At 44.4% G+C, this 25,144-nt stretch overlaps 1 protein-coding gene and 1 long non-coding RNA gene across 3 annotated transcripts in view; one reads left to right on the forward strand and one right to left on the reverse strand.

Annotated features, from left to right (window-relative positions):
• Positions 1–6,183, forward strand: part of LOC309713869 (G2/M phase-specific E3 ubiquitin-protein ligase-like) — a 234,809-nt gene extending 228,626 nt beyond the window's left edge. For both annotated transcript variants that reach the window (XM_082545777.1, XM_082545776.1), the window contains exons 3-14: positions 325–461; positions 725–1,031; positions 1,678–1,760; positions 1,933–1,985; positions 2,275–2,317; positions 3,472–3,542; positions 3,744–3,833; positions 3,955–4,265; positions 4,381–4,559; positions 4,846–5,015; positions 5,545–5,759; positions 5,859–6,183. In XM_082545777.1, the coding sequence (XP_082401903.1) occupies positions 325–461; positions 725–1,031; positions 1,678–1,760; positions 1,933–1,985; positions 2,275–2,317; positions 3,472–3,542; positions 3,744–3,833; positions 3,955–4,265; positions 4,381–4,559; positions 4,846–5,015; positions 5,545–5,759; positions 5,859–6,094 (1,895 nt within the window). In that variant the 3' untranslated portion in view covers positions 6,095–6,183. The remainder of the gene's footprint in view (positions 1–324; positions 462–724; positions 1,032–1,677; positions 1,761–1,932; positions 1,986–2,274; positions 2,318–3,471; positions 3,543–3,743; positions 3,834–3,954; positions 4,266–4,380; positions 4,560–4,845; positions 5,016–5,544; positions 5,760–5,858) is intronic.
• Positions 6,184–6,261: 78 nt separating this feature from the next.
• On the reverse strand, positions 6,262–8,026 carry LOC309714859. The gene is made up of 3 exons (XR_014279059.1): positions 7,665–8,026; positions 6,974–7,192; positions 6,262–6,768 (listed from the first exon to the last, which is right to left on the reverse strand). It is a non-coding gene; the product is annotated as an uncharacterized lncRNA (long non-coding RNA).
• Positions 8,027–25,144: the final 17,118 nt, after the last annotated feature.

A 25,144-nucleotide genomic window follows, 5' to 3' on the forward strand; every position in this document is an offset into this window, starting at 1 on the left:
TGAGCCTGGCTTTTGGGATTAGCTTGCTTCGTGGAACAGTCCTCTGAGCATTTCCACAACTGAAACGATAATAAATTAGTTCATTTATTATGTTTGGTTAACTTTAGGAACTAACCCTATTATGTGTCTATACATTAAAACTTACTGGTGTAGAATTGTATTGGTCAATAGTATCAGTTGCATTGTCATTCCTTGGTAGAAATTTTCTAGTGAGATTATTCAGTGTTGTCCTTATTTGCGTGTTGTGTGGACAATGGAATGTTACATGAATGAATGTCTTTAATGTGTGACATTGTAGTACATTTTTCCTTTGTTTCCCTTTAGCATCACAGACTACCTCAAACTGCCCGACTCCAACCTTCAGCACCTTCATAGAATACAGAAAAAAGAAAAATGAAGAGAGGCAAAAGTTTTCTGAAGGGAGGAAGGGCTTAAAGAAAAAGGAAAAAAGAAAGGTTCAGGTAGTTTGGCTAGCTCAGTCTGAAAACAAGTTGAGGTTAATTTTCTAATGACATTCTTTTGTTATTCCTTAGGGGAGTTGTGTAAAAAATGTTCAGTGTAGTAAAGCTATCCAGAATAAGAACAATTGTTTACGAGTAATTGTACATTTAGGTTGTCAGGAAGATCCCTCTTTAGCAGTTAATAAATATTCAAGTTTGAATAGATCTGCTTAGAGTCATATTAGTATCTACTTGGCCCATTGTTCATGTATTTTTCCTTACAGATAAATGTCGGCTTGATGACCATAAAAAAGGGTGGTTTGAAGCCATACCGTGGAAAAACTATTTTCCTAACAACAGACCCTGACGCTACTGCCACAAGTCTGCTCAATCAAGCTGTTAAAAAAATGAAGGACTTTAACAAAGATCTAAAAGATGGACCTTTCCTTCTTCTGTATCCGGATGGCACTGAGGTCATTACTGTCCCTGGAACACAAAGACCATTTACACTTGAGGCTTATAAGGCTGAAGTTGGCAAGCCTTATCAAAGAATCACTGTTTTCATCTGCTTGAAGAGTGACTTTGAAGATGGTAAGCTGCTAATGTTTGTTTTGATTTTGACACACATTCCCTTAGTTTCAACAACTGCTAATTTTGAAATTGTAAAATGATAACATTACGCATAAAGCACGCAAGTCAATAGCATACCTATATTAAAATGGTGAATGGCCTGTATTTGATATAGCAACTTCTAGGGTTCTACAACCCCCCCAAGACACTTCACAACAAAACCAGTCATTCACCCATACACATTCACACACTGCTGGTGATTAGCTACAATGTGGACACAACTGTCCTGGGACTCACTGACTGAAGCAAGGCTGCTGTACACAGATGCCACCTATCCCTCCCACTACCACCACCTGGCATGGAGGGTGAAGTGTCTTGCCCAAGGACACAACGACTGTGACAGACTGAGCAGGGCTCAAACCTTCAACCTTTTGATTACAGGGCGGGCTTTTAACTCCTCTGCCACCATTGCTGCCTAATTTAGCTTGTATATGTTATGTTTCTTCCTGGAAACATGAAATTCAGCCATTTTTGGATCTACTGAGTCATGATTTTTAAATGCTAACTTTATGCCTTTCGTATTAATCTATTATTCATGATCAAATAAAGTTTCATACATTAGTATGAATTTAGTTTGCTTAGCTTGATTTGTTTTCATGTTTTGTAGTTGGAGAAAACTCAGACTTGTCTGACTCTGACCCCGAGATTGTTATTAAAAGGCCCTCTGAGTTTGATCTTGCTGATACACTGGTAAGTACAATTTAAATTTTTTTTATAGAGTTTTCTTGTTGTTTAGCCACCACCATTTGCCTCAGTTCAGTAAAACAGTTAATAGTTAAATGTGAAATACATTTTGTGTGTGTGTGCGTGCGTGCGTGCGTGCTCGCTCGCGTGCGTGCGTGTGTTTGTTTGTTTGTTTCAGCCATGGGAACTTCAACATGAAAGCAGTCCTTTACAGAAAGCGGCAGAATATGAGTAAGTGATATTTTAAGAACATGTAATCTTTTACTTTTTTTTTTGCCTAAACTTTTGTATTAATGAGATATACACTTTTGTCAAGGTTAAAGGTTCAAGGTTCTTTATTTGTCACATGCATAGTTATACAAGTATAACACACAGTCATTCATTCTGTATATGGTTTTTGGAACATGGACTACATAATACTTGTATTGCTTGTTTGTTAATCAAGATGCTTAAATATTTTCAAAGTGTCAATTAATATTTTCACAGTACACAACAATAATGCTTTTCTTTGTTCTCTAAGGAAGGGTGCTGGGGATCTTGTGCTTGCTAATGAAGTACAACAGGTAAAAAACTATTTTATTAGTAAAACAGTGCAGCACACAATCTCCACCGCCTTTACTTTGCAATTAGATGACGATTCACTGTTTGCTTATTACATTCATTGTTATTATACAATGCATTTCACATCATCAATTTTCATACTATCAATAGATTATAACATCCACCCCTTAAAGGTACACTAAGTGAAATAATCACAAAGCAGTCTAATGTCTCAATCATGTTGGAAGGAAGGTTACATTGAAACTAACTGTGTATGACTCGTCTTTGTCATCTAGAATCTTCTGGCGCTGATCCGTAGCCATGAAACTCATGGAACGGGAGGAGGGAGAGTCACTCGTTTGTTTATAAAGATAGACTGTAGTACACAAATTTGACCACAGGATTTCTTATTTCATTCTTACTTACTGTACCTTTAGATAATCTATTGGGATAGGAAACCTAAGGTACATCCATCTACTTCCGGACCATGGGTCCCATACTGCTAAAAAAATAGGAGTCTATGAGCCAATAAAAATTATTTTCTGATCCCGTTTGATGTGTATAATGGATTTAAAATATGATGTCCGTGAAGTATATAAACACATTTTGATGCCAAAAAGTGCTTAAGCGACAGGTGGCAAAGGTTATTTTATGTTTTGTTTGAAAAGACGTGGCGAAATGTAAATGTTCGTCTCACAAAATTGACATCATCGAACCAGACACAGAGAAGAGGAAAAGCTTAGTTTTGTTTAGCGAGCTTCGAATCCTTCTTCCAGGATGATGTGGAGAAAACCACTATAAATCTGGCCATGTGATAATTAGCAGCTACGCTGGGGGAGAAAAGCTTCTGAGGCGACATCATATTTGCGACATCTGACTTGTAGTCATTTTAAGGACAAATTTTTACAAGCTAACAAATCTCAAATTACATTACAGACATAGTCGAAACACAATTATTTATTATTTAAATTGAAGTACAACATATGTGTGATTCAGAGAGTAAGGCAAAGCAGACCAGAAAATAACTTTTATAGCTCCATTCACTTCCATTCATTTTTCTTTTGTTCAGGGACCCACGAGCAGACCAGAAGGGGAGGAGACTTAGGCTCCCTATATTAAAATAATTATCAATTGGTCAAATATGAATTTTCATTCATCCTCTTTTCTGTATTTCCAGGTCATAGATTTGGAAGAAGAAAACGATACAGGCACTACTGAATGCCTCACTGTCGAGAGCTCCTGTTACAGGTGCGTTGTATCTTGAGTAATTATTCCAGAGGTTTGCACAAAATATATACACACAATTATTATAAATGTATGTAGTTTGACTCTTTTACATTTGATTCTTCAGAAAAATAAATAGTAGAATTGTTCTATAAAAGTGGAACTGCATGTTTATGCATTTGTATTTTTGCATCTACACTTTGTGTACATGTTTTCACTCTGCAGAAACTACACACAGCTGTTTGAACTGATTGTGATTGATGATGAAGAGCCTACTCCTAACGAAGCCAAAGCTGAGCCCCCAGAAGAACCTGTGTTAGTAATTTAAACATTTGAATCCAATTAACCGCCATCTTGTTCTGTACAAGACATCATGCAATCATGAGAGAAGTATATACACCTTTAAAAAATAAGTTTCCCTTTTTTTTTTTTTTAGAGACACCAATTTGGAGGCACATGAAATTATTGCAAATTTGGCACTGGAACTTGACCACAAGAAGGTCAGCAGGTTCAATATATCAAGGTCAGCTGTATGGGATGGAGCTGTTAGAGGATTTCGACGCAGCACATACTCTGACAACTACGACATGTTCATCAAGTTTAATGATGATGCTGGCAGCTTTGAAGACGGTTTGGATACAGGTGGCCCGAGGCGTGAATTCCTCACACTTCTTATGGGCAGTCTGAGAAATCGCCCCATCTTTGATGGACCTCCAGAGAGCCGTTATCTTGTATATAATTCAAGAGGTGGATGTTTTCTCCGTAATTATTACAATGGAAATTTTAATAAAAATTGGCTTATTTTTTTCATTAGCATATTTAATAGCAATTAACCATGATAATTATGTGCCCTGTATTATAGCTGCCAGGCAAGATGAGTACTTTTTAGCAGGAAAGATGATCGCTGTATCCATTGTGCATGGGGGACCAGCACCACATTTCCTCTCCAAGAACCTGGTCAACCACATCACAGGGAATCAGAGTTTCAGCGCCACTGTAGAAGATGTGCAAGATGAGGAGATCACAAAAGTTCTACATCAGGTAGAAAATTACCTAAGCTCAGGGAATGGGTTTACTTAGAAGACACTTGGGGCCAGTTTAAAAGATTAAATCAGGATAACAGTTATCCGTGTTGGATCATATCTTGAAAGTAGGTTCAAGGTAGATTCTGTAATCTGAAAGGACAGATTTCCACCTCCCAACAACACAAGTGAAATAACAAATTGATTATTTCTTTAATCCAATGTTTGAATGAATCGTAAAAGTAGTGAAAATTATTTTTGTTTTTCTTACAGTAAACCTTTTTTTTTTTTTTTTTTTTTTATAGGTCCTGAAAGCTGAATCAGAGGAGTCTTTGCATAATCTTATTTTGCAAAACAGCACAATCTTCCAAACTGCTGGATGCCTCAGAAATGTCAAGCCTTGTGAGAAACAAGCATTTGTGGAGGAATACCTCAGATGGTACATCCTTGAAAGAAACCAAAGTGTCATACAACGGTAAACTCATTACTCCTTTTAAATTCAGGATGGCCAGTTGCTCATCACAGCAGCCACTGACATTTTCAGACCTTCAGATGTATATGAAAAAACTGATTCGGTAGCATCCGGTGATCTGATGAACAACAACTTAATTCCTGAGCCACTGTTGCACGCTATTAACCTTTTGACACTAGAACTCTAATTTAGTATACATTTATTGTTCACAATGACCCATAATAATCAGTCATGCAACATGATTAATTTTTCAGTTATTTATAAAAAGAGGTGATCCCTTTTTCGACACACTTGTTTATTCCAGTGTGAAAGCACTATTTTTTTTTTTAAATGCTGAAATCCCAATGAGCTCTTCTTTTTTTGCTGTCACAGTTAATTTATGAGCACTATTAATTATTTTTGTGTATGCATTTGAAATCTGTCCAAATTTATAATGAAAGATCTAGTAGGTAAAGTCATTTAAACACAATTTAGAAGACTGCAATAGTCATAGCTATAAACCAATTATTAGTTATTTGTCTATCCTTTGCAGATTTAAAGATGGACTGGAAAGTCTGAATTTTTTAAGTGCACTGCAAAAACATTCCAGTGTGCTGGCCCCACTCCTATGCTTCTCTGCAAAGGCCCTGACTGCTTCAGAACTGGAGAGCATGTTCAGACCAGATCTCAGCCCAGCAGGAAGCAACAAGCGGCATAAGGAGGTCCTAACACTTGGCTTTTGGGCAGATTATCTCCTTGATTGTGAAGGTTTGAATGGCCGTTTTTATTTGTTTATAGTTTTATGAAAGGAGAGGTAAGGAAATTAATTTTCTGTAATGTACTACAGTGTTTACTTTCTTCTTTCAGAGAAGGCAACAGCAGTGTGTCTGGAAGATTTGATGATGTTTGCCACAGGGCTGACGGCAGTTCCACCGGCAGGAATGACACCACCACCATGCATCCAGCTTTTAAGTGATTCGCCTTTTCCAGTTGCAAACACCTGTGCAAATACTCTGAAGCTACCCATCTGTGACTCATATGGCATCTTTAAGGCCAACATGGACTTTGGAATTCAAAATGCTCCAGGATTTGGATGTTCTTAAATCAGCAAGGTCATCAAGTTACAGTTACTGAGTTACCCTGTTAAGTAGTGTGCCAACGGCAGCTGAACCTAACACATTCATGTGATAAGCAACTTCCATATTGTTAAACATTTAGTTGTTTTTTCTGAATATTGTGTATGTTGGAAAAGTGACAGAAATGCTGGACACTATTTGTAAATGGTTTTATTAAAGAAAATTGTAAATGTTTCCTTGTGGTTAAATGTTAATATTTAAATTCATGCCAGTTGCTGTATATTATGAACAATATTATATTCAATTTAGCAAGAGGGAAAGGAAACACTACTAACATTAAAAAAATGAAGGAAAAACAGAAGGGCTGGAGCACTCAAGTCCAAAGGTTTTATTAGGTGCAAAAAAAGGAAAGAAACTAACGTTTCAACACAGTGTGTGTCTTCGTCAGAGTAACTCTGACAAATGTCATTACAAACTGAAGTTCAGTTGGTATCTAAAACCCAGCTATGTCCTTCAGGGCCAAATACAGTTCTGTGGCCGATTCCCAGTCTTGTGGCTGCTGCAGTGTGTTTTGTTGTACAGCCTGTTGTAAATATTCCTCAATGTTTGGATCACCACACAATCCAACCAGTAGCCCCTCCTCGGGAAACACATCCAGTTCCCTCTCCTCAACAGCAAATCCACAGTCTCTTGAACCATATCTGCAAAATGAAAATAGAACAGTGAAGGATTTTTTGCTGACAATATGGAACTATATAAATCAACGCATGCAGTGACATGTTATAAACTGCTGTATCATACTTATGTGTAAAATTATGAATATATATTAACCAACTTAAGCAATAACAACACCTTGCATTTAGTTTGATGCAAAAGGTTAATTCATTTTGTTAAGAACTCAAATACCTGTGAGGCAAGAGATAGAGTTCGTTTGGAATCCCCCCTGGACACGATGCAAGTCTGCTTGGCCGGATCCTGTGTTTGTTCCAGAGGTCTTTGCATTCATCCAGGTCTTTCTGTAGAACCCCTCTGAAGCAGAATCTCAGCAAGCATTGGTGTTCGTGGCTTCCATTTAAGTTTCCAGAGTCTCTTAGGTCTCCAAACAAGTCCATCCAAAACTGAGACCTGGGTATATAATTAATATTTAAGAATCAATTTAGCTTTGTTCTTGGTCATTTTATAGGGTTTGTTACATTTTGGTCCCATTTAAAACATGCCACAAATGGATGTCAAACAAAGTAATGCATATTAGTTTTCCATAAATATTGAAGCGACCCTGCAGTAATGTTCTTGTTAAAAATGCTGTATTCTTTTCACTCTGTTCTGTGTGTTGATTGTGAGGAGTGGAGAGTTTGGTCTGAGTTTTTCATTTTGTATTGGCGTCGTTAAATCTAGGCAAGCATGCTCATTTCGGCACAACAGCTGACAGTGACCATTTTGAGTTCCTGCAATAAAGTGACGGCTGTTAACGTCTATCTCATCCAACTTTTCAACACGTCCAGCAGGACGCTACTCTATTTTCTTAAATGCATGTAAAAAAAAACGATCTGATCAGCTTTCACTGTAGCTTACACCTACCAGACACAAATGTACCCACCTTCCTCTTCTGAAATAAGACCACCATGACTCGATGCGCTGATTCCCAGTAGATGATCCGTAACTGTGGCTTGACGATCCAGCATAATAGTCCGTGTGCGCGTGACGGAGGGTACACTGTATTGCTGCCATAGTCCCATTCTCAGTCCCGAAGTCTGTTCGTAATCTCATTGGTATCACACCAAGACTCTTTACACAGTTTATATAATTGTGAGCTATAACAGCCGGGTTGTTGTTTGTTGCTCCACACACAAGCCACATCAGTCTTCTTGAAAAGCCATCTATACATCCTGACAGGGCCAAGCCAAAGGGTTTCAGTTTATCATAGCCATCTACATGCCATATGTAATTGGGCCCCATGGAGTGATACGTGCATCTTGTGAACCTCCTTCGAGTTCTCAAAGCGATTCCTTGAGGATTTAGTTGTCTCAACAGCCTCATAACTACATCACGCTTGACACGCAGCTTGTGTTTTTGTTTGAGAACTTGCCACATGGTCCGATATCCAAACAATTGTCCTGGTCCTCGAAGCTCGGCCAAAATGGCACGCCTCACCTCAGGAAGTGGAGAATAGTTGCCTCGTCTGTACAGTCCAGATTCTTTTAAATGCGTTTTCAGTGTACGCATACTAATTGCAATGTCATGATTACACTTGAGCATATCCAGTATCACCTCGTATGTATGTCCTGAATCAAAATATTCTCGAATAGCGACAGCTATGTTTGGGTCACCGCTAATGTTCATGTTTGAAAAAAATGCGCCACAGGCAGAGTAACTTCCGGTTCCAAAGATGAACAGCGCGGACGTCCAATCAGTGATGTCTCCTGTTGCCGACTGGTACCTACCCTTTCCAGTTTTCTTAATGTAATTGTGCTTCTCAATTTGTTTTTGTGATTCTTCTTTTGTTTTTGTGCTTCTTGATTTGTTTTTGTGATTCTTCTTTTGTTTTTGTGCTTCTTGATTTGTTTTTGTGATTCTTCTTTTGTTTTTGTGCTTCTTGATTTGTTTTTGTGATTCTCAGTTTTGTTTTTGTGCTTCTCAATTTTGTTTTTGTGATTCTCAGTTTTGTTTTTGTGCTTCTCAATTTTGTTTTTGTGATTCTCAGTTTTGTTTTTGTGCTTCTCAATTTTGTTTTTGTGATTCTCAGTTTTGTTTTTGTGATTCTCCATTTGTTTTTTTGTTTCTCGATTTTGTTGTTGTGTTTAGCAATTTGTTGGTGTGATTTGCACTTCAGGGCCTCTCAATTTTGTTGTTGTGTTTAGCAATTTGTTGGTGTGATTTGCACTTCAGGGCCACCGTAAGTCTTTCTAAGCTGTGATAAAATTGTGGAAAGGCATATTTTTCTGTCAGATGCTGCACTACTCATGACTGTAACTATATTATAGCTATATTACTATAGCTATATTTAGCTACGGAATATTTGTTAGTCTGTTTAGCCTTGTCGGTTAGTCTGTTTTTTACCTGGTTTAGTTGACTAAGAAATTAGTCACCAGGAATGTTCCCATTTCAACTGTTTCACAATAGTATATGTAGCATCGCCTTAATAGTGTCTGAATTGTAGCTATCATATCACTTTAAAAATATACCAATCAAATGTGAGATACAAGGGCATTCTGCATTTGATGTCAACATACAAATAAAAGGATAAAAATATATATATATATGGCTCGAAATCAGGGAAGGTGGTGACATGTAGTCAGGGTAAGGCAACAGTAAATTTTTAACCCTGCTTTTGAATATAGGTGTACCCAGTTAAAAATTATGGATTTGGTCCTTCTGAAAATGTTTGTAAAATATGTAAAGGAATGCTATACAACAGAAAACTTGCAGACTGGCATTATTAAAATAACTCTGTTCCACAAATCTTGCAGTACATGGAAAATGTCAGTAAAATAGAATGCATTGCTCTAAAACCTGGACATACAGTGGTGTGGAAAAGTGTTTGCCCTGTTCCTGATTTCTTATTTTTATTTGCTGTCATATTTAAATGTTTTGGATAATCAAACAAATTTAAGCATTAAACAAAGATGACAGAAGTAAACAATCAAGGTTTTTATTATTAAGGGGGGGAAAGGGCTTATATGGCCCTGTGTGAAAAAGTGATTGCCCCCTAAATCTTAGAACTGGTTGGGCCACCCTTAGCAGCAACAACTGCAATCAACTGTTTGTAGTAACTGGCAACAAGTCTTTTACAGCACTGTCGAGAAATTCTGGCCCACTCATGAAATGTAATTCAGAAACATTAGAGGGTACAGAGAAGGCTACCCCCCCCCCCCCCCCTCTGTCCCCTTCTGGCTGCCTCTGCCTCAATTTTATCCCACAACTTAGACATTCACATTACTCACACTCTCATTACACATACATATAGGATCTTGGGGGTGGGCACGATACACGGAGTCCAAATTACCATCAGGGTGTACACCCCAACCGTGGCGTCGTTGCCCACCTCTCAATTTTAAATACACGTAGACATTGAGGGCTAGCAGGAGGGACCATGCGCTTACCTGCTGCTCTCTGGCAGGTAGCTCCATGCCCTCCTGGGTTTTAAATGCACCTTAGAACACACATGCATCAACACTACAATGAGCGGGTGGAGGGAGGTTTGGAGTCTTCTCTCACCCCCGTTCTCTGCGGCCTGCTGGAGCGGGGGGGCTAGGAGGAGTTGGCCGTCCGACTGCGGTCTGGAGTGTGGGGCCTCCCTGCTGCTGCGGAGTCGGGGCGATATGCCTCCCCCCACCGCAGGGAAAAGGGTAACACCACCTGGGTCTGGGTGCAGTTCCCCCCTCCAGGGGCAAGGGTACCTAGACCCGGTTTGTAGAGTACGCTTGGGGAGTGTGATCGTGTGTACAGCGTCTCTTTATGTCTGTCTCCACGTTGGTTGAGTGTGGAGTAAGTGCATATGAGAGCATGAGGGTGGGAATGGATGTTTGTATCTGTGTGTGCCTGTATGTCTGTGTCTATATGTCAGGTTGGGTGTCAGGCGGCACCTCTCTGGGGACATCTCAGGCCCTCCAAGGTTTGGAGGCCTATCTCCCCCTACCACCACTTCCCCTGCCAGTGGCGGACTCCCTCAGACATCGGTGCATTGGTGGTTCTTTGTGTCCGGGGATGGGCGTCCAGGTACACACCGGCTCACTCCTTGGCGGCCGGTTATCGGGGCCTGGAGCCTGGGGCTCGCTCGGGCCACTTCGGAGGTGGGGTGCCACCGGCCTCTCGGCCTGGGGCTCGGTCACTCAGGCACGGCTGGCTGCCGGCGGAGCTCACGGGCGCGTCACTGCAACTCCCCCTGGCTTCTGCTCCGCGGCTGCTGAGTGACCCCTCATCTGGGACTCTCCTCAGCTCTTTCTGGGACAGTGGCGCGGCTGCCCCTCTGTTGGTCTTCCTTGGTCTCTTGTGTTCTGGGGGCCTCTGGATGTCTGGAGTTTTGATCTCCTCCATACCTGCTTCATGCCCTGGAGGACGGGGCTGTGGCCCCCCCACACCCTCTAGCAGATCATTACATGAAGGAACCTTTTAAAAAAACAAGCGCGTCCATGCTCACAGGTGTACACACGGGTGCTCACACCCACAAACTACACCCTTTTTGGCTCCTACCTCAAAGCACACTGTGTTCTGTTGATCTTATGTGCTGCACAATAATGTTTAATATGTAGTATTTACTGTCATATTCCCATATATCATTGTGATGTTGTTTATTCTATTACTCTTGTTCTCTTCTGCTTGTTTTCTTTTTTCTTTCTCAGCAGGTGATCCAGGTGAATGATATATGCATTTTTTTTCTCTGCCCGTTCTGTTGGTTTATGTTTTTTGCCCTTCTCCCCCATCCCTCTTCTCTTTCCCTCTTTCTTTCTCCCCTTTTTTCCCCCAGTCAAGTCTGTCCCGTATTCAGTAAGTGAAAATAAAATAAACAATAAAACGTGAATCAAATGGACCATTACGGCAAGGCTGGGATGGTCAATTTGGTAAAGTAAATCCATTGGGCATCTTTGTTTGCCTTTAGACAACAATTCTGATGGCAAAAGAGCCAAACGGGACAGGCAAAAAAAAAAAAAAAAAAAGAAACATTAGAGGGTTTTCAAGCATGAACTGCTTTTTTAAGTTCTTTCCTGAATCAGATTCAGGTCAGGACTTTGAATAGGCCATTTCAACAACTACCGACCAGTTGCTCTAACACCTGTTATAATGAAGTGCTTTGAGAAACTGGTCCGACGTCACATCATGTCCTGCCTGCCACCCACACTCGACCCACTCCAGTTCACATACAGATCTCACGGATCAAATAAAGATGCCATTGTTACAACAGTCCACACCACCATCTCTCACCTGGAACAACAGGGGCGTTATCCCAGGCTGCTCTTTGTTGACTTTGCTTTCAAAACGATACTCCCGGACAGACTAATAGTTAAACTGCTGAATATTGGACTTCCTTCTACTACCTGCTGCCACCTCACCCTTAACACCGGATCTCCACAGCGCTGTGTACTGAGTCCCCTACTGTACACTCTGTACACACATGACTGTGTTAGTTCCCACCCAGACAACGCAGTCATTAAGTTTGCAGATGATACCACCGTGGTGGGGCTCATCTCTGGTGGAGACGAGACAGCATACAGAGCTGAGGTTCAGAGGCTGTCAGACTGATGTGTAGACAACAACCTGTACCTCAATACCACAAAGAAAAAAGAGCTGGAGGAAGTCTGAGCTGCAACCTGTCAGCATCAACGCGGGAGTGTGTGGAAAGGGTGTCCAGTTTCAAGTTCTGCACATGGACACAGACCTCCAATGGAGCTCAAACACCTTTGCGGTTTTAAAGAACGCCTAACAGCGTCTCCACTTTCTGAGAAAAGAAAAATGGACCTGAAGAAGGAGCTGCTGACTGTCTTCTACCGCTGCTCCATTGAAAGTGTGCTGACATACTGCATCAGTGTGTGGTTCTCCAGCTGCACCACAGCACACAGAAAGGCACTTCAGAGGGTCATCAATATGGCCCAAAAAATCATTGGATATCCTCTTCCCTCCCTGAAGGACCTGTACAGCATGCACTGTCTCAAGAGGGCACACAGCATCCTACGGGACTGTACACATCCAGGACACCGGGTGTTTAAGCTGCTGCCGTCTGACCGGAGGTTCAGGCTGCTGAGGTGCCAGACAAACAGACTCAAGGACAGCTAACAGGACAATAGCTCTACACTGTAAAATGTAATATTGTGTTTAATTAAAAATATTAAATAGGCTGAACTCAATTTTTAACAATTTTTTTGAGTTCTGGGAACTAATTAGATTTTACAGTGTAATCAATGCAAACAGCTGGCCTGATTGGCTACCTCCCTGGACTTTTTGTGGTGGAGGGCAACAACAATAACAACAATAACATGTATATTTAGAACAAGGCACAATAATAATAATAACAATGTGAAATAAACATTCACTGATTCTTCTTTTTATTACTTAAGTTACTGCACTGTAAAATCTAAATAGTTCCCTGAACTTAAAAAAATTGAGGAAACTCGTTGCCTCAAAAAAAATGAGTAAAGCTTAGCTAAAAATGACAAAATTAGGACAACTTATTTATTTTAAGTACTCTGTACTAGCTCATTTGTTCCCAGAACTCAAGAAAATTGGATCAAGTTTACGTAAGATGACCAAGTTAGGGCAACTTACTCATTTTGAGTACACTGTACAGCCTTGTTAGTTCCCAACTTTTATTTTCAAACACAACAAAGTATAACAGCCGACCTACTGGACACTGTTCTGCTGAACAACAAACAATTATATTGCCATCACTGTTATAATCTTACAATGAAACAAAGTCTCAGATGTAATTATTCTGAAAATAAGTTTAGACCTACCACAAGTTTGTTTTGTACTTACATTACTTACAGTGGGGCAAAAAAGTATTTAGTCAGCCACTGATTGTGCAAGTTCCCCCAGTTAAAATGATGACAGAGGTCAGTAATTTGCACCAGAGGTACACTTCAACTGTGAGAGACAGAATGTGAAAAAAAAATCCATGAATCCACATGGTAGGATTTGTAAAGAATTTATTCGTAAATTAGGGTGGAAAATAAGTATTTGGTCACCTCAAACAAGGAAAATCTCTGGCTCTCACAGACCTGTAACGTCTTCTGTAAGAAGCTTTTCTGTCCCCCACTCGTTACCTGTATGAATGGCACCTGTTTGAACTCATCATCTGTATAAAAGACACCTGTCCACAGCCTCAAACAGTCAGACTCCAAACTCCGCCATGGCCAAGACCAAAGAGCTTTCGAAGGACACCAGGAAAAGTATTGTAGACCTGTACCAGACTGGGAAGAGTGAATCTACAATAGGCAAGCAGCTTGGTGTGAAAACATCAACTGTGGGAGCAATCATCAGAAAATGGAAGACATACAAGACCACTGATAATCTCCCTCGATCTGGGGCTCCACGCAAGATCTCATCCCGTGGGGTCAAAATGATCATGAGAACGGTGAGCAAAGATCCCAGAACCACACGGGGGGACCTGGTGAATGACCTGCAGAGAGCTGGGACCAAAGTAACAAAGGTCACCATCAGTAACACACTACAACGGCAGGGAATCAAATCCCGCAGTGCCAGACGTGTTCCGCTGCTGAAGCCAGTGCATGTCCAGGCCCGTCTGAAGTTTGCCAGAGAGCACATGGATGATACAGCAGAGGATTGGGAGAATGTCATGTGGTCAGATGAAACCAAAGTAGAACTTTTTGGTATAAACTCAACTCGTCGTGTTTGGAGGAAGAAGAATACTGAGTTGCATCCCAAGAACACCATACCTACTGTGAAGCATGGGGGTGGAAACATCATGCTATGGGGCTGTTTTTCTGCCAAGGGGACAGGATGACTGATCCGTGTTAAGGACAGAATGAATGGGGCCATGTATCGTGAGATTTTGAGCCAAAACCTCCTTCCATCAGTGAGAACTTTGAAGATGAAACGAGGCTGGGTCTTCCAACATGACAATGATCCAAAACACACCGCCCGGGCAACAAAGGAGTGGCTCCGTAAGAAGCATTTGAAAGTCCTGGAGTGGCCTAGCCAGTCTCCAGACCTCAACCCCATAGAAAATCTGTGGCGGGAGTTGAAAGTCATCCAGCCACGGAAATGGATTCAGCAGACCCAGCGGTCTCGACTCCCACCCTCGCCACTTTGGCCGCGATGCTGGCACGCCACGAGCAGATGTTTTTTCACGTTCGAGCAGAGATCGCGAACCTCACACAGGCCGTGGCCCGGCTAACACCGCTACCGGCCGCTCCACTGGTCGCCGCTCCTCCGTCGGAGGCGCCAGTTCCAGCAGTAAGTGTCGCGCCACCTGCTCCCTCACCTGTTCATGTTGACAGATTTCTCCCTACTCCAAGGGCTTTCACGGGAGAGATTGATAAATGTGCTGGTTTCCTCACTCAATGTGCCCTTCAGTTTCTCCAGCAACTGCAAGCCTTTTCTACTGATTGTGTGAAAATTGCTTACTGTATATTGTCCAGTTACTCCAGGACCGTGTTCTAACCTGGGCTCAAGCTGCGCTTCAGGCGGAGCCGGACATCACCTTTTCTGACTTTCTTACTAAGTTTAAAGGTGTGTTTGACAGGAAAGCCACAACTGCCACCGCCGGCCAGCGCTTGCTTGCGCTTAAACAAGGTAAACGCAGCATGGCTGATTTTTCTATTGACTTTTCTACCTTGGCTGAACAGGCAAAATGGGGGGAAGAGGCCCTTAAAAGTGCATTGCTCACTAATGTTAATGAGGAAATAAGGAATGAACTGATGCTCCGTGAACTGCCTTCCTCCCTAGATGCGCTTTTGGCTTTGTGTATGCGGGTGGACAACCAGGTGCGCGCACATCTGAGCGCGCGCGGGCGTTCGGGGCATGCCCCGCTGGATTTTTGTGGGACCTCTACTGCTGCCCATGGGTCGTGTGACGCCGACACCGGGGATGGGGAAGAACCCATGCAGCTTGGGCGCTCACGGCTGTCGCCCGCGGAGCGCCAGTGCCGCCTTGCCTCCGGTGAGTGCGTTTATTGCAGCCGCAAAGGACACTCTGTCTCCTCCTGCCCAACGCTGGCAAAAGGGCGCGCTCACCAGTGATCGAGAGGGTGCTGGTGGGCGATCTGTCGAGTGAAAGCCCTCTCCCCAGACTTCTCTTGCCGGCTAAACTACGTGTTCGGACTGTTTCTCACTCTCTCTCCGTTCTCATTGATTCTGGGGCCGAGCAGAACTTTATTGACACCTCACTCGCCGCCAAATTAAACATCGCCTTGGAGCCTCTGTCACGCTCCTCCTCTCCGCGTTCACGCACTATCAGGTCAGCGCCTGTTTGACATCACTCATGTTTCTGAATTCCTTTCGTTATCTCTCTCGGGCAACCACACGGAAAGGATTTTTTTTTTTCATTTAAGGCCCCTCTCACTCCGCTGGTCCTGGGTCACCCCTGGCTTGTTCTCCACAACCCGCATATTGACTGGGAGAAGGGTGCCGTACTTGGTTGGAGTGTGGCCTGCCACATGAACTGCCTCTGGGCTGCGGCTTCCCCCGTTCCGCTCCTGCCCGCGGCCTCACCGTCGGGCGCCCCGGACCTCTCGGTGGTTCCGCGGGTTTATCACGATCTGCGGGATGTTTTTTGTAAGGATCGTGCGCGGTCCCTTCCCCCGCACCGCCTAAACGATTGTGCCATCGATCTTCTTCCTGGGGCTCCGCTGCCGTCTAGCCGCCTGTACAGCCTCTCCCGGCCGGAGAGGGATGCTATGGAGCGCTACATCGCGGAGTCGCTGGCGGCGGGGCTGCTTCGCCCCTCCTCTTCCCTCGTCGCGGCTGGGTTCTTTTTCGTGGATAAGAAGGATGGTTCGCTGCGGCCGTGTATTGACTTTCGGGGCCTTAACCGGATCACTGTTAAAAACGAGTACCCTTTGCCGTTGCTTTCCTCGGCCTTTGAACTGCTTCAGGGCATGACCATCTTTACCAAGCTGGATCTGCGCAACGCTTACCACCTGGTGCGCATCAGGGAGGGGGATGAGTGGAAGACCGCGTTCAATACGCATCGGGGCCACTTTGAGTATCTTGTGATGCCGTTTTGGCTGACTAACGTCCTCGCAGTGTTTCAGGCGATGGTTAATGATGTCCTTCGTGATTTTGTTAACCGTTGTGTGTTTGTGTACTTAGATGACATCCTGATCTTTTCTAAGACACTCGAGGAGCACAAGGTCCTTGTCCGGCAGGTCCTGCTACGCCTTCTGGAGAACCGGCTCTTTGTGAAGGGGGAGAAGCGCGACTTCCACGTGACTTCAGTGAGTTTTCTGGGCCATATTATCAAGAAGGGGGACTTGCGGACTGATCCGGAGAAAGTGCGGGCTGTGGTGGAATGGCCTACTCCTCCTGATTGCCGCCAAGGGCAACGTTTTTTGGGATTCACCAACTTTTACAGACGGTTCATTCGCGATTTCAGCAGGATCACTCTCCCTCTTACTAAACTCACCTCTCCCAAAGTTCCCTTCCAGTGGGATTCTGCCGCTCAGCGAGCCTTCGCCCTGCTCAAGGACAGGTTCACCACTGCTCCCACACTCCGGCAACTGGACCGTACACGGCAGTTCGTTGTGGAGGTGGACGCGTCGGACTCCGGGATTGGGGCAGTTCTGTCTCAACAGACGGACGGTAAGCTGCACCCGTGTGCCTTTTATTCTTGCAGTCTCTCTCCAGCAGAGAGTAACTATGACATTGGGGACCGGGAGCTTCTGGCCGTCAAGCTGGCCCTGGAGGAGTGGAGACATTGGTTGGAGGGAGCAGCACAACCATTCATCGTCTGGATGGATCACAAGAATCTGGAGTACCTGCACTCGGCTAGACGTCTCAATTCCCGGCAAGCCAGGTGGGCGCTGTTTTTCCCTCGTTTTGACTTCACTATCACCTACAGGCCAGGAACACGGAACGTAAAGCCAGACGCCCTGTCCAGGCAATTCTCCATCACTGGGGAGGACTCGGACCCTGAGCCTGTCCTCCCGGCCGCCTGCGTAATTGGAGCCATCTCCTGGGAGATCGAGAGGCTCATCCAAGAGGTGCAGGAGACTGAACAGGATCCTGGAACTGGCCCACCTGGTCGCCTCTTCGTTCCTTCAGCCGTCCGCTCTCAGGTTCTCCAGTGGGCTCACACCGCCCGCTTTTCATGCCATCCTGGGGTCCTCCGCACCTGCTCGTTCCTCCGACGCTACTTCTGGTGGCCCGCTATGGCTAGGGACGCCAAGGAGTACGTAGCAGCCTGTTCGACCTGCGCCCAGAGTAAGCTTTCGAACCACCCTCCACCGGGTCTTCTGCAGCCTCTCCCTACACCAGCCCGACCATGGTCCCATGTTTCTTTGGACTTTGTCACGGGCCTGCCGCCCTCCGCTGGTAACACCGCCATACTTACCGTTATCGATCGTTTCTCCAAAGCTGCACACTTCGTCGCCCTCCCGAAGCTCCCCTCTGCCTTGGAGACGGCCCGGCTCCTCACCTCCCATGTGTTCCGTCTTCACGGGATCCCCGAGGACATCGTCTCGGATAGAGGGCCACAATTCACGTCCCGTGTTTGGAGGGAGTTCTGCTCCGCACTGGGGGCCAAGGTCAGTCTGTCTTCCGGTTTCCATCCACAGAGTAACGGGCAATCGGAGTGGGCCAACCAGGAGCTGGAAGCTGCCCTCCGCTGTGTCGCTTCGCACAACCAATCGACCTGGAGTGAACAGCTTCCATGGATCGAATGCGTCCACAACAGCCACACATCCTCCGCCACGGGCAAGTCTCCCTTCGAAGCGTCCCTGGGCTATCAACCGCCTTTGCTCCCGGCCATCGAAGGTGAGCACTCCGTTCCTTCAGTACAGGCTCACCTCCGCGGGTGCCGTTGTGCCTGGCGGGCGACTCGGGCTGCCCTACTCCGTACTAAGGAGCGGAACAAGACCCTCGCTGACCGTCGCCGGACACCGGCCCCCGAGTACACCATCGGTCAACAGGTATGGCTGGCTACCCGTTTTGTGCCGCTACGGACTGAGTCGAAGAAGCTGTCCCCTCAGTTTATTGGCCCCTTTCCCGTTGAAGCCATTGTGAACCCTGTGTCTGTCCGCCTCAAGCTGCCGCGCAACATGCGCATTCACAATGTCTTCCGTGTGTCTCAGGTCAAGCCGGTGCTCTCCAGCCCGTTGTGCCCTCCCTCCAGGGCGCCGCCGCCCCCCCGGCTCGTGGATGGTCAGCTGGTCTACAATATCACCCGCATCATGGACTCCCGGCGCCGGGGTCGGGGTTTTCAGTACCTGGTTGACTGGGAGGGCTACGGGATAGAGGAACGCTCCTGGGTGCCTCGAGCTGCTGTCCTGGATAGAATAGAATAGAATAGAATTCAACTTTATTGTCATTGCACATGCACAGGTACAGGGCAACGAAATGCAGTTTGCATCCATCCAGAAGTGCTTAGTGATATAGATATATTACAATATATATTAGCAATAATATAGATATGTAAGTATATTACAGAAATGGGTCTATTATGTTATAATGTACACGGTATGAAGTATGTTGTGAATATTCTATAACTATAAGTATGTACAGGCTGTAGTGAGTACAAGCTATGTACAGGATATGGACAGGATATAAATATAAAAAAACTATACAGAATATGAAATAAATAACTTTACAGGAATCTGAGATATACAGCTATACAGAAATGGGAACTATGCAAGTTGTAAACAGTTGTAGGGTTAAAAATTATCGTATGTACAGAATGATTGTTTACACAGGGCTATACAGTAGTGCAGTTAAGGTAAGTGAGGGTGTGGATAATTTCTACAGAGGCTATATAAAGTGCTAGTGGTTGTGAGTGGTGGTTCACTCCATGTTATTATTGTGTGTTTGAGGGTACAGTTGTCCATTGTGTGTGTGTGTGTATGTTCAGTCCATGAGTTAACGTGGGTCAGATGTCAGGAGGCAGAGTTCAGGAGTCTGACAGCTGTGGGGAAGAAGCTGTTCCGGTACCTGGTGGTCTTAGTCCGGAGGCTCCTGTAGCGCCTCCCAGAGGGCAGGAGGGTGAAGAGTCCATGTGATGGGTGACTGGGGTCTCTGATGATTTTCCCAGCCCTTTTCAGACACCGCTTCCTGTAGATGTCTTTTATGGCAGGAAGTGGTGCTCCGGCGATGCGCTGGGCAGTTTTCACGACCCTCTGCAACGCCTTCCGGTCCGAGGCAGAGCAGTTCCCGTACCAGACTGTTATACAGTTGGTCAGGATGCTCTCGATGGTGCAGCGATAGAAGTTCACCAGGATGTCTGAGGACAGGTGGTTCTTCCTCAGAGTCCTCAAGAAGAAGAGGCGCTGGTGAGCCTTCTTGACCAGCTTGGAGCAGTTGGTCGTCCAGGTGAGATCCTCGGAGATGTGGACTCCCAGGAACTTGAAGCTGCTCACACGCTCCACAGCCGTCCCCTTAATGTGGATGGGTGGATGTGGGTCAGCATTCCTCCTGTAGTCCACGATGAGCTCCTTGGTCTTCTCGGTGTTAAGCAGCAGGTTGTTTGTGTCGCACCACTCAGCCAGACGATCCACCTCCTCCCTGTAGGCGGCCTCATCGTTGTCACTGATGAGGCCAATCACCGTGGTGTCATCTGCAAACTTAATGATGGTGTTGGAACCATCAGCAGGTCTGCAGTCATGGGTGAAGAGGGAGTAGAGGAAAGGGCTCATCACACAGCCTTGTGGTACACCGGTGTTCATCGTGATTGTAGATGAGCAGCGGTTATCCAGCCGGACATGTTGGGGGCGGTTGGTCAGGAAGTCCAGTAACCATTTGCAGATGAGGGAACTGATGCCCAGGTCTGTCAGTTTCCTGATGAGTTGTGAGGGGTGGATTGTATTGAATGCTGAACTGAAGTCTATAAACAGCATTCTGGCGTAGGTGTTGTTGTTGTCCAGGTGTGAGAGGACAGAGTGCAGTGCGATGGAGACTGCATCCTCTGTGCTCCTGTTCTGGCGGTATGCGAATTGGTGGGGGTCCAGGGTGGGGGGGAGACAGGATTTGAAGTGTGCTAGGACCAGCTGCTCTAAGCACTTAGTGATGATGGGGGTGAGTGCTACTGGGCGGTAGTCATTGAGGCAAGATGGGTTGGAGTTTTTGGGTATCAGGACGATGGAGGTGGATTTGAAGCAGGCCGGTACCACAGCGTGGGCCAAGGACAGGTTAAATATGTCTGTCAGCACTCCTGCAAGCTCCTCAGAACACGCTCTGAGAACACGCCCGGGGATGCCATCGGGACCTGCAGCCTTGTGGACATTGATCCTGCTCAGCACCGCTCCTACATCGGTGGGGGAGAGAGTCAGAGGTTGGTGGTCTGGCGTCACGTCTGCTTTGGTTGTGGTTGTGGGGTTCCCTCGCTCAAAACGAGCATAAAAGTTGTTGAGCTCGTTGAGGAAGGAGACATCAGAGGATGCGGGGGAGGGTTTGGTGGTCCTGTAGTCTGTAATGGTCTGGAGTCCTTGCCACATGCGTCGGGGGTTGGAGTTGGAGAAGTGTTCTTCTACCTTCTTTTTGTAATGGTGTTTGGCTTAGGGCCATGCTCCGGGACTTCCACCGCAGGCATCCAGGTAAGCCTGGTGGGTCGCCGGGAGGGTCCCGTTGAGGGGGGGTACTGTCATGGTCTCCGTGCCTGCCCGGTCGGCCCCACAAGGCTACATTTGCTGTTTCTGTTCTCTCCCTCTCTGCCTGGGCGGAGCTCACTGTGGGCTCCCGCCCTTGGCCCACACACACACCTGACAACAATCACCTGTCATCACCGGGAGCACTATTTGAGGCTGGAACACAGATCCTCTCGTCACTGGATGATTGTACTACTGACGTTAGTGTTCTCACAGCTCCTGTGGACTTGTGCTTCATAATTCGTGATTTGTGATTAGTTGGTGACTTTCCTTCTCTTCTGCCTCAGATCTTCCCATCTTCCCCCCCCGGACCTGCGACCTCCCTGCCGTGTGAACGTGTGTGAGTGTGAGCAAAGAAGACGTGAGCGAGTGTGAGAGAGCTACCCTATGATTCCCCGGAGTTTTGGATCCCTTCACTGTACATATATTGCACTGGCACTGTAAATAAACTACACCTTGGAGACACCTAACCGCTCTGCGTTTGAGTCCCTGTAACCAGATCGTGACATATATGGATAACAATTGCACTGTTTATTTTGGCTCATGCTATACACTGAAGCCATCACATCATCTTCTTCAACCCTGCTACCACAAGCCCCTTACTAAAGCAACATGAAGACAACTGTAATCTTCATAAGCATGGAAGAAACTGGAGAAGCCAATTAACCACACATCCTGGCAAACTGACTGGATAATAATAAGGCACAGTCATTTATAGAAATCCTCCTTCAGCCATCATGTTTCTACACCAGTGGTCATGAAAATGATTGGAACAGATGAATTCAATGATTTGGATGGTTGAGTTTTGACTTTTGGTAATACAGTGTACATCTTGGGTTTGATGGTGATTGTAACACACCCCAAGCAAGAGGGCGGCTGACAGATTATGTCTGGTTCTGAAAAAAAACAGATAAATCATGAGATGGACGACAGGTAGTGTGTTTCCTCTCTCGCTTCTGCCAGATCTTTATTTAAACACATTCATGCGTTCACAACAGGTTGCAAAAACTTCTTCCCATCTCCGTCTCACATTCCCAAAGCCCAGAACAAACTAAAATATTATAAACAAAAATCTAAACTGTCATCTCTGTTGTTTGTTACTAAGAGCTATAAATCACACTTTTTTCACACATAGTTTGATAAAGCAAACATTCCAGTACTGTACCATATACTAATGGCGTATCTGTATAGTGGAAATCTCCACATCAACATTGCAGAGCGATCAGAATTATTGTAGGTTATTACACTAACTTTAGACAATAACAATGACAACACATCAAACTGTCTCTGCGAACACATTAACTCAAATATACAGGAGCCGTGGTGTACTTTTGTTACAAGAGGGTGCCTTAAGTTTAGAAAACAACAAAGCTGACAGCTACTCCAGGATGTGGCGAGCTAAGCTAGCTCCTACTCTCGATCGTAACACCTTTCAATGAGCAAAACAGACGAATACAGATCTCAGCAAAACAAACTGCTGGTCGGGTTTTACCCTTATTTGGCATGTAAATTATGTGGACCACATGTGTGGCCTTATTACTTACTAACCTGAAAAAAACAGATAAATCATGAGATGGACGACAGGTAGTGTGTTTCCTCTCTCGCTTCTGCCAGATCTGAAGACGAGCAGTAGCGTCACACTAAACCATCTCACTAGGGCGGATGTGCCCCCTTGTGGCGTAACTAGGGATCACACCACATGTTGGATCTCCAACAAAAATCACAAGATTAAGACCCTTCCTTAACAAAACTACACCTAAAAGCTTATACAATATACAAAAATTAAATCACATAATGTGCCCACACATTACAGTGTGTCACATGATTTTCCAGATGTGCAATGCTTGCCAAATTTCATATGCACTAACAGAACTCCACGCCATCAAAGATACAGGCTTTTGAACTCTGCACTGACAATTTGTTGACAGTTTTTTACAAAATGGTGAACCAAACTGTTGCTCCAGCTGCTTCTTTTCTAGCCTTCCATTTTCCTTCAGTTTTGGGGGGAATTGGCACTGTATGTAAAAAGTGGATTTTTAAAAAAACTTATGATGCAAGTACATTCTATAACATATTCGATATCATATATAAGTATATATCAGTATAACAATACATTTTCAGGTTACTTAAAAAAAATCAACATTTGGTTTTATAAAAACATTAATAATATTATTAAGTAGGGGTGGGTTTTAATAATTGATTCATCGATTAAAATCGATTCTGGCTTGGATAACGTGATATCAATTCATTAATATCCTGAATCGATTTTTTTATATAAATGTATTTTGCCCAAAATTCCACAATCTCAGGTGAAACGTCACAAAATTTTGACAACCACCAAACATTTAAAACAGTAAATGAGAGCAGGTACACGGCTTCTGCACAAAGACGTACACACAAAGCCCGGACCCGCGGATCAGAATCAGTGAGATCAGTCGCCTTTCTCACCCGACAGCTCGCTGATTCCGATGTTTCGACGTTCCGTGCTTTGTGTTTACGCCCTTTTTGCACTGATTCTAAAGCTGTTAGTTTTATCTCTCTCTAAACAATATTGACCGAACCAGCAGAAAAAGAAGATCCAAACTAAGCTTCACATAAACATCGTCATGGACTCCCTCTTACTTTTGCTGTTTTGCTTCCACCACAATAAAATCACACTTCATGCACAGCTCTCTCTCTCTCTCTCTCTCTCTGTACTTCAAGAACAGTTTCCCGTCTATTCCCGAAATCTGTTTTCTGCATTATTCACTTGCTTGTTACGCACAAGACTACCGTTACTTACAGCGCTGTCGCCGATGTTTTTTTTTCCTTTTACTTACTTCCGAAAAGAAAACATAATTTCTGCCGTTCAATAGGCTTTTTAAAATTATACAAAATGCCAAACGCTTAGCCGTGTCTCTAATAAAACCGCTGTAACTTCAGAGGTAATGTCATAAGTTGCTTACTGGTTTTCTTTTATTTTTGATGTACTACAGAATATTTTTATAAAATCCCAGGCCAGGAAAATCACCTTCATGTTTTATCTTCAGCTACTTTGACACAAAGACATCTGCTGTGATGCTCACACCTTTGATAAAGTCTGGAAAGTGTCAGCTTCCTTTCTATAGATACAAAAATATGTAAATGTACTGATCAGAATTATAATATTTCTGACTGTCTGAGGCAAAATTTCCCAGATTCAAATCGAATTGAATCGAATCGTGGATCGAATCGATTCAGGACCTTGTGAATTGGAATCGAATCGATTCTAGAAATCAGTGACGATACCCAGCCCTATTATTAAGTGTATCATCTTATAAATCTCTGCAGTGATACCTACTAATAGCACAATATTGTATTTTCTGTGTTTTTCTCTGCATGCAGTAGGGTGTTTATCCTGCCTAATTGAAGGTTTTTAGACAAAACCTGATGTGCAAAAAGAACAGTACCAAGTGAAATCTAATACTCTTGACCTGTGTTGCCTTTGTTGAGCTGCCTTTCATCAGGTTTTTGTAGTGACCCTTGGCTCTGTTCTCCTTAGTTTGAGGAAATATTTGGCCAACAGGATCTGTTTTCTCCGGAGCCATACCTACTTACAAGCACCCAAACATTGCAACAGCAGGACGTTATCCTAGATTTGGACTGATTTAGCTAAATGTTTGCCCAGCTACAAATCATGTTGGGTGGTGCCAAGTGGCATTCAGACAGATGATACCCTTGGGCTGGAACAATGAAAGTGGTGAGGAATGAGAGGATCTGCTCAATTCATGGAAGAATGGATGAGGGGGATGGCCATGAAGAGCAATACAGAGGTCAATGAAGCTTCTCACAGGCTGGACGTTTTCTGGCTAGCC

The sequence above is a fragment of the Aulonocara stuartgranti genome (genome assembly GCF_965226115.1).
Source record: "Aulonocara stuartgranti genome assembly, chromosome: 9".
Lineage (NCBI taxonomy): Eukaryota > Metazoa > Chordata > Actinopteri > Cichliformes > Cichlidae > Aulonocara > Aulonocara stuartgranti.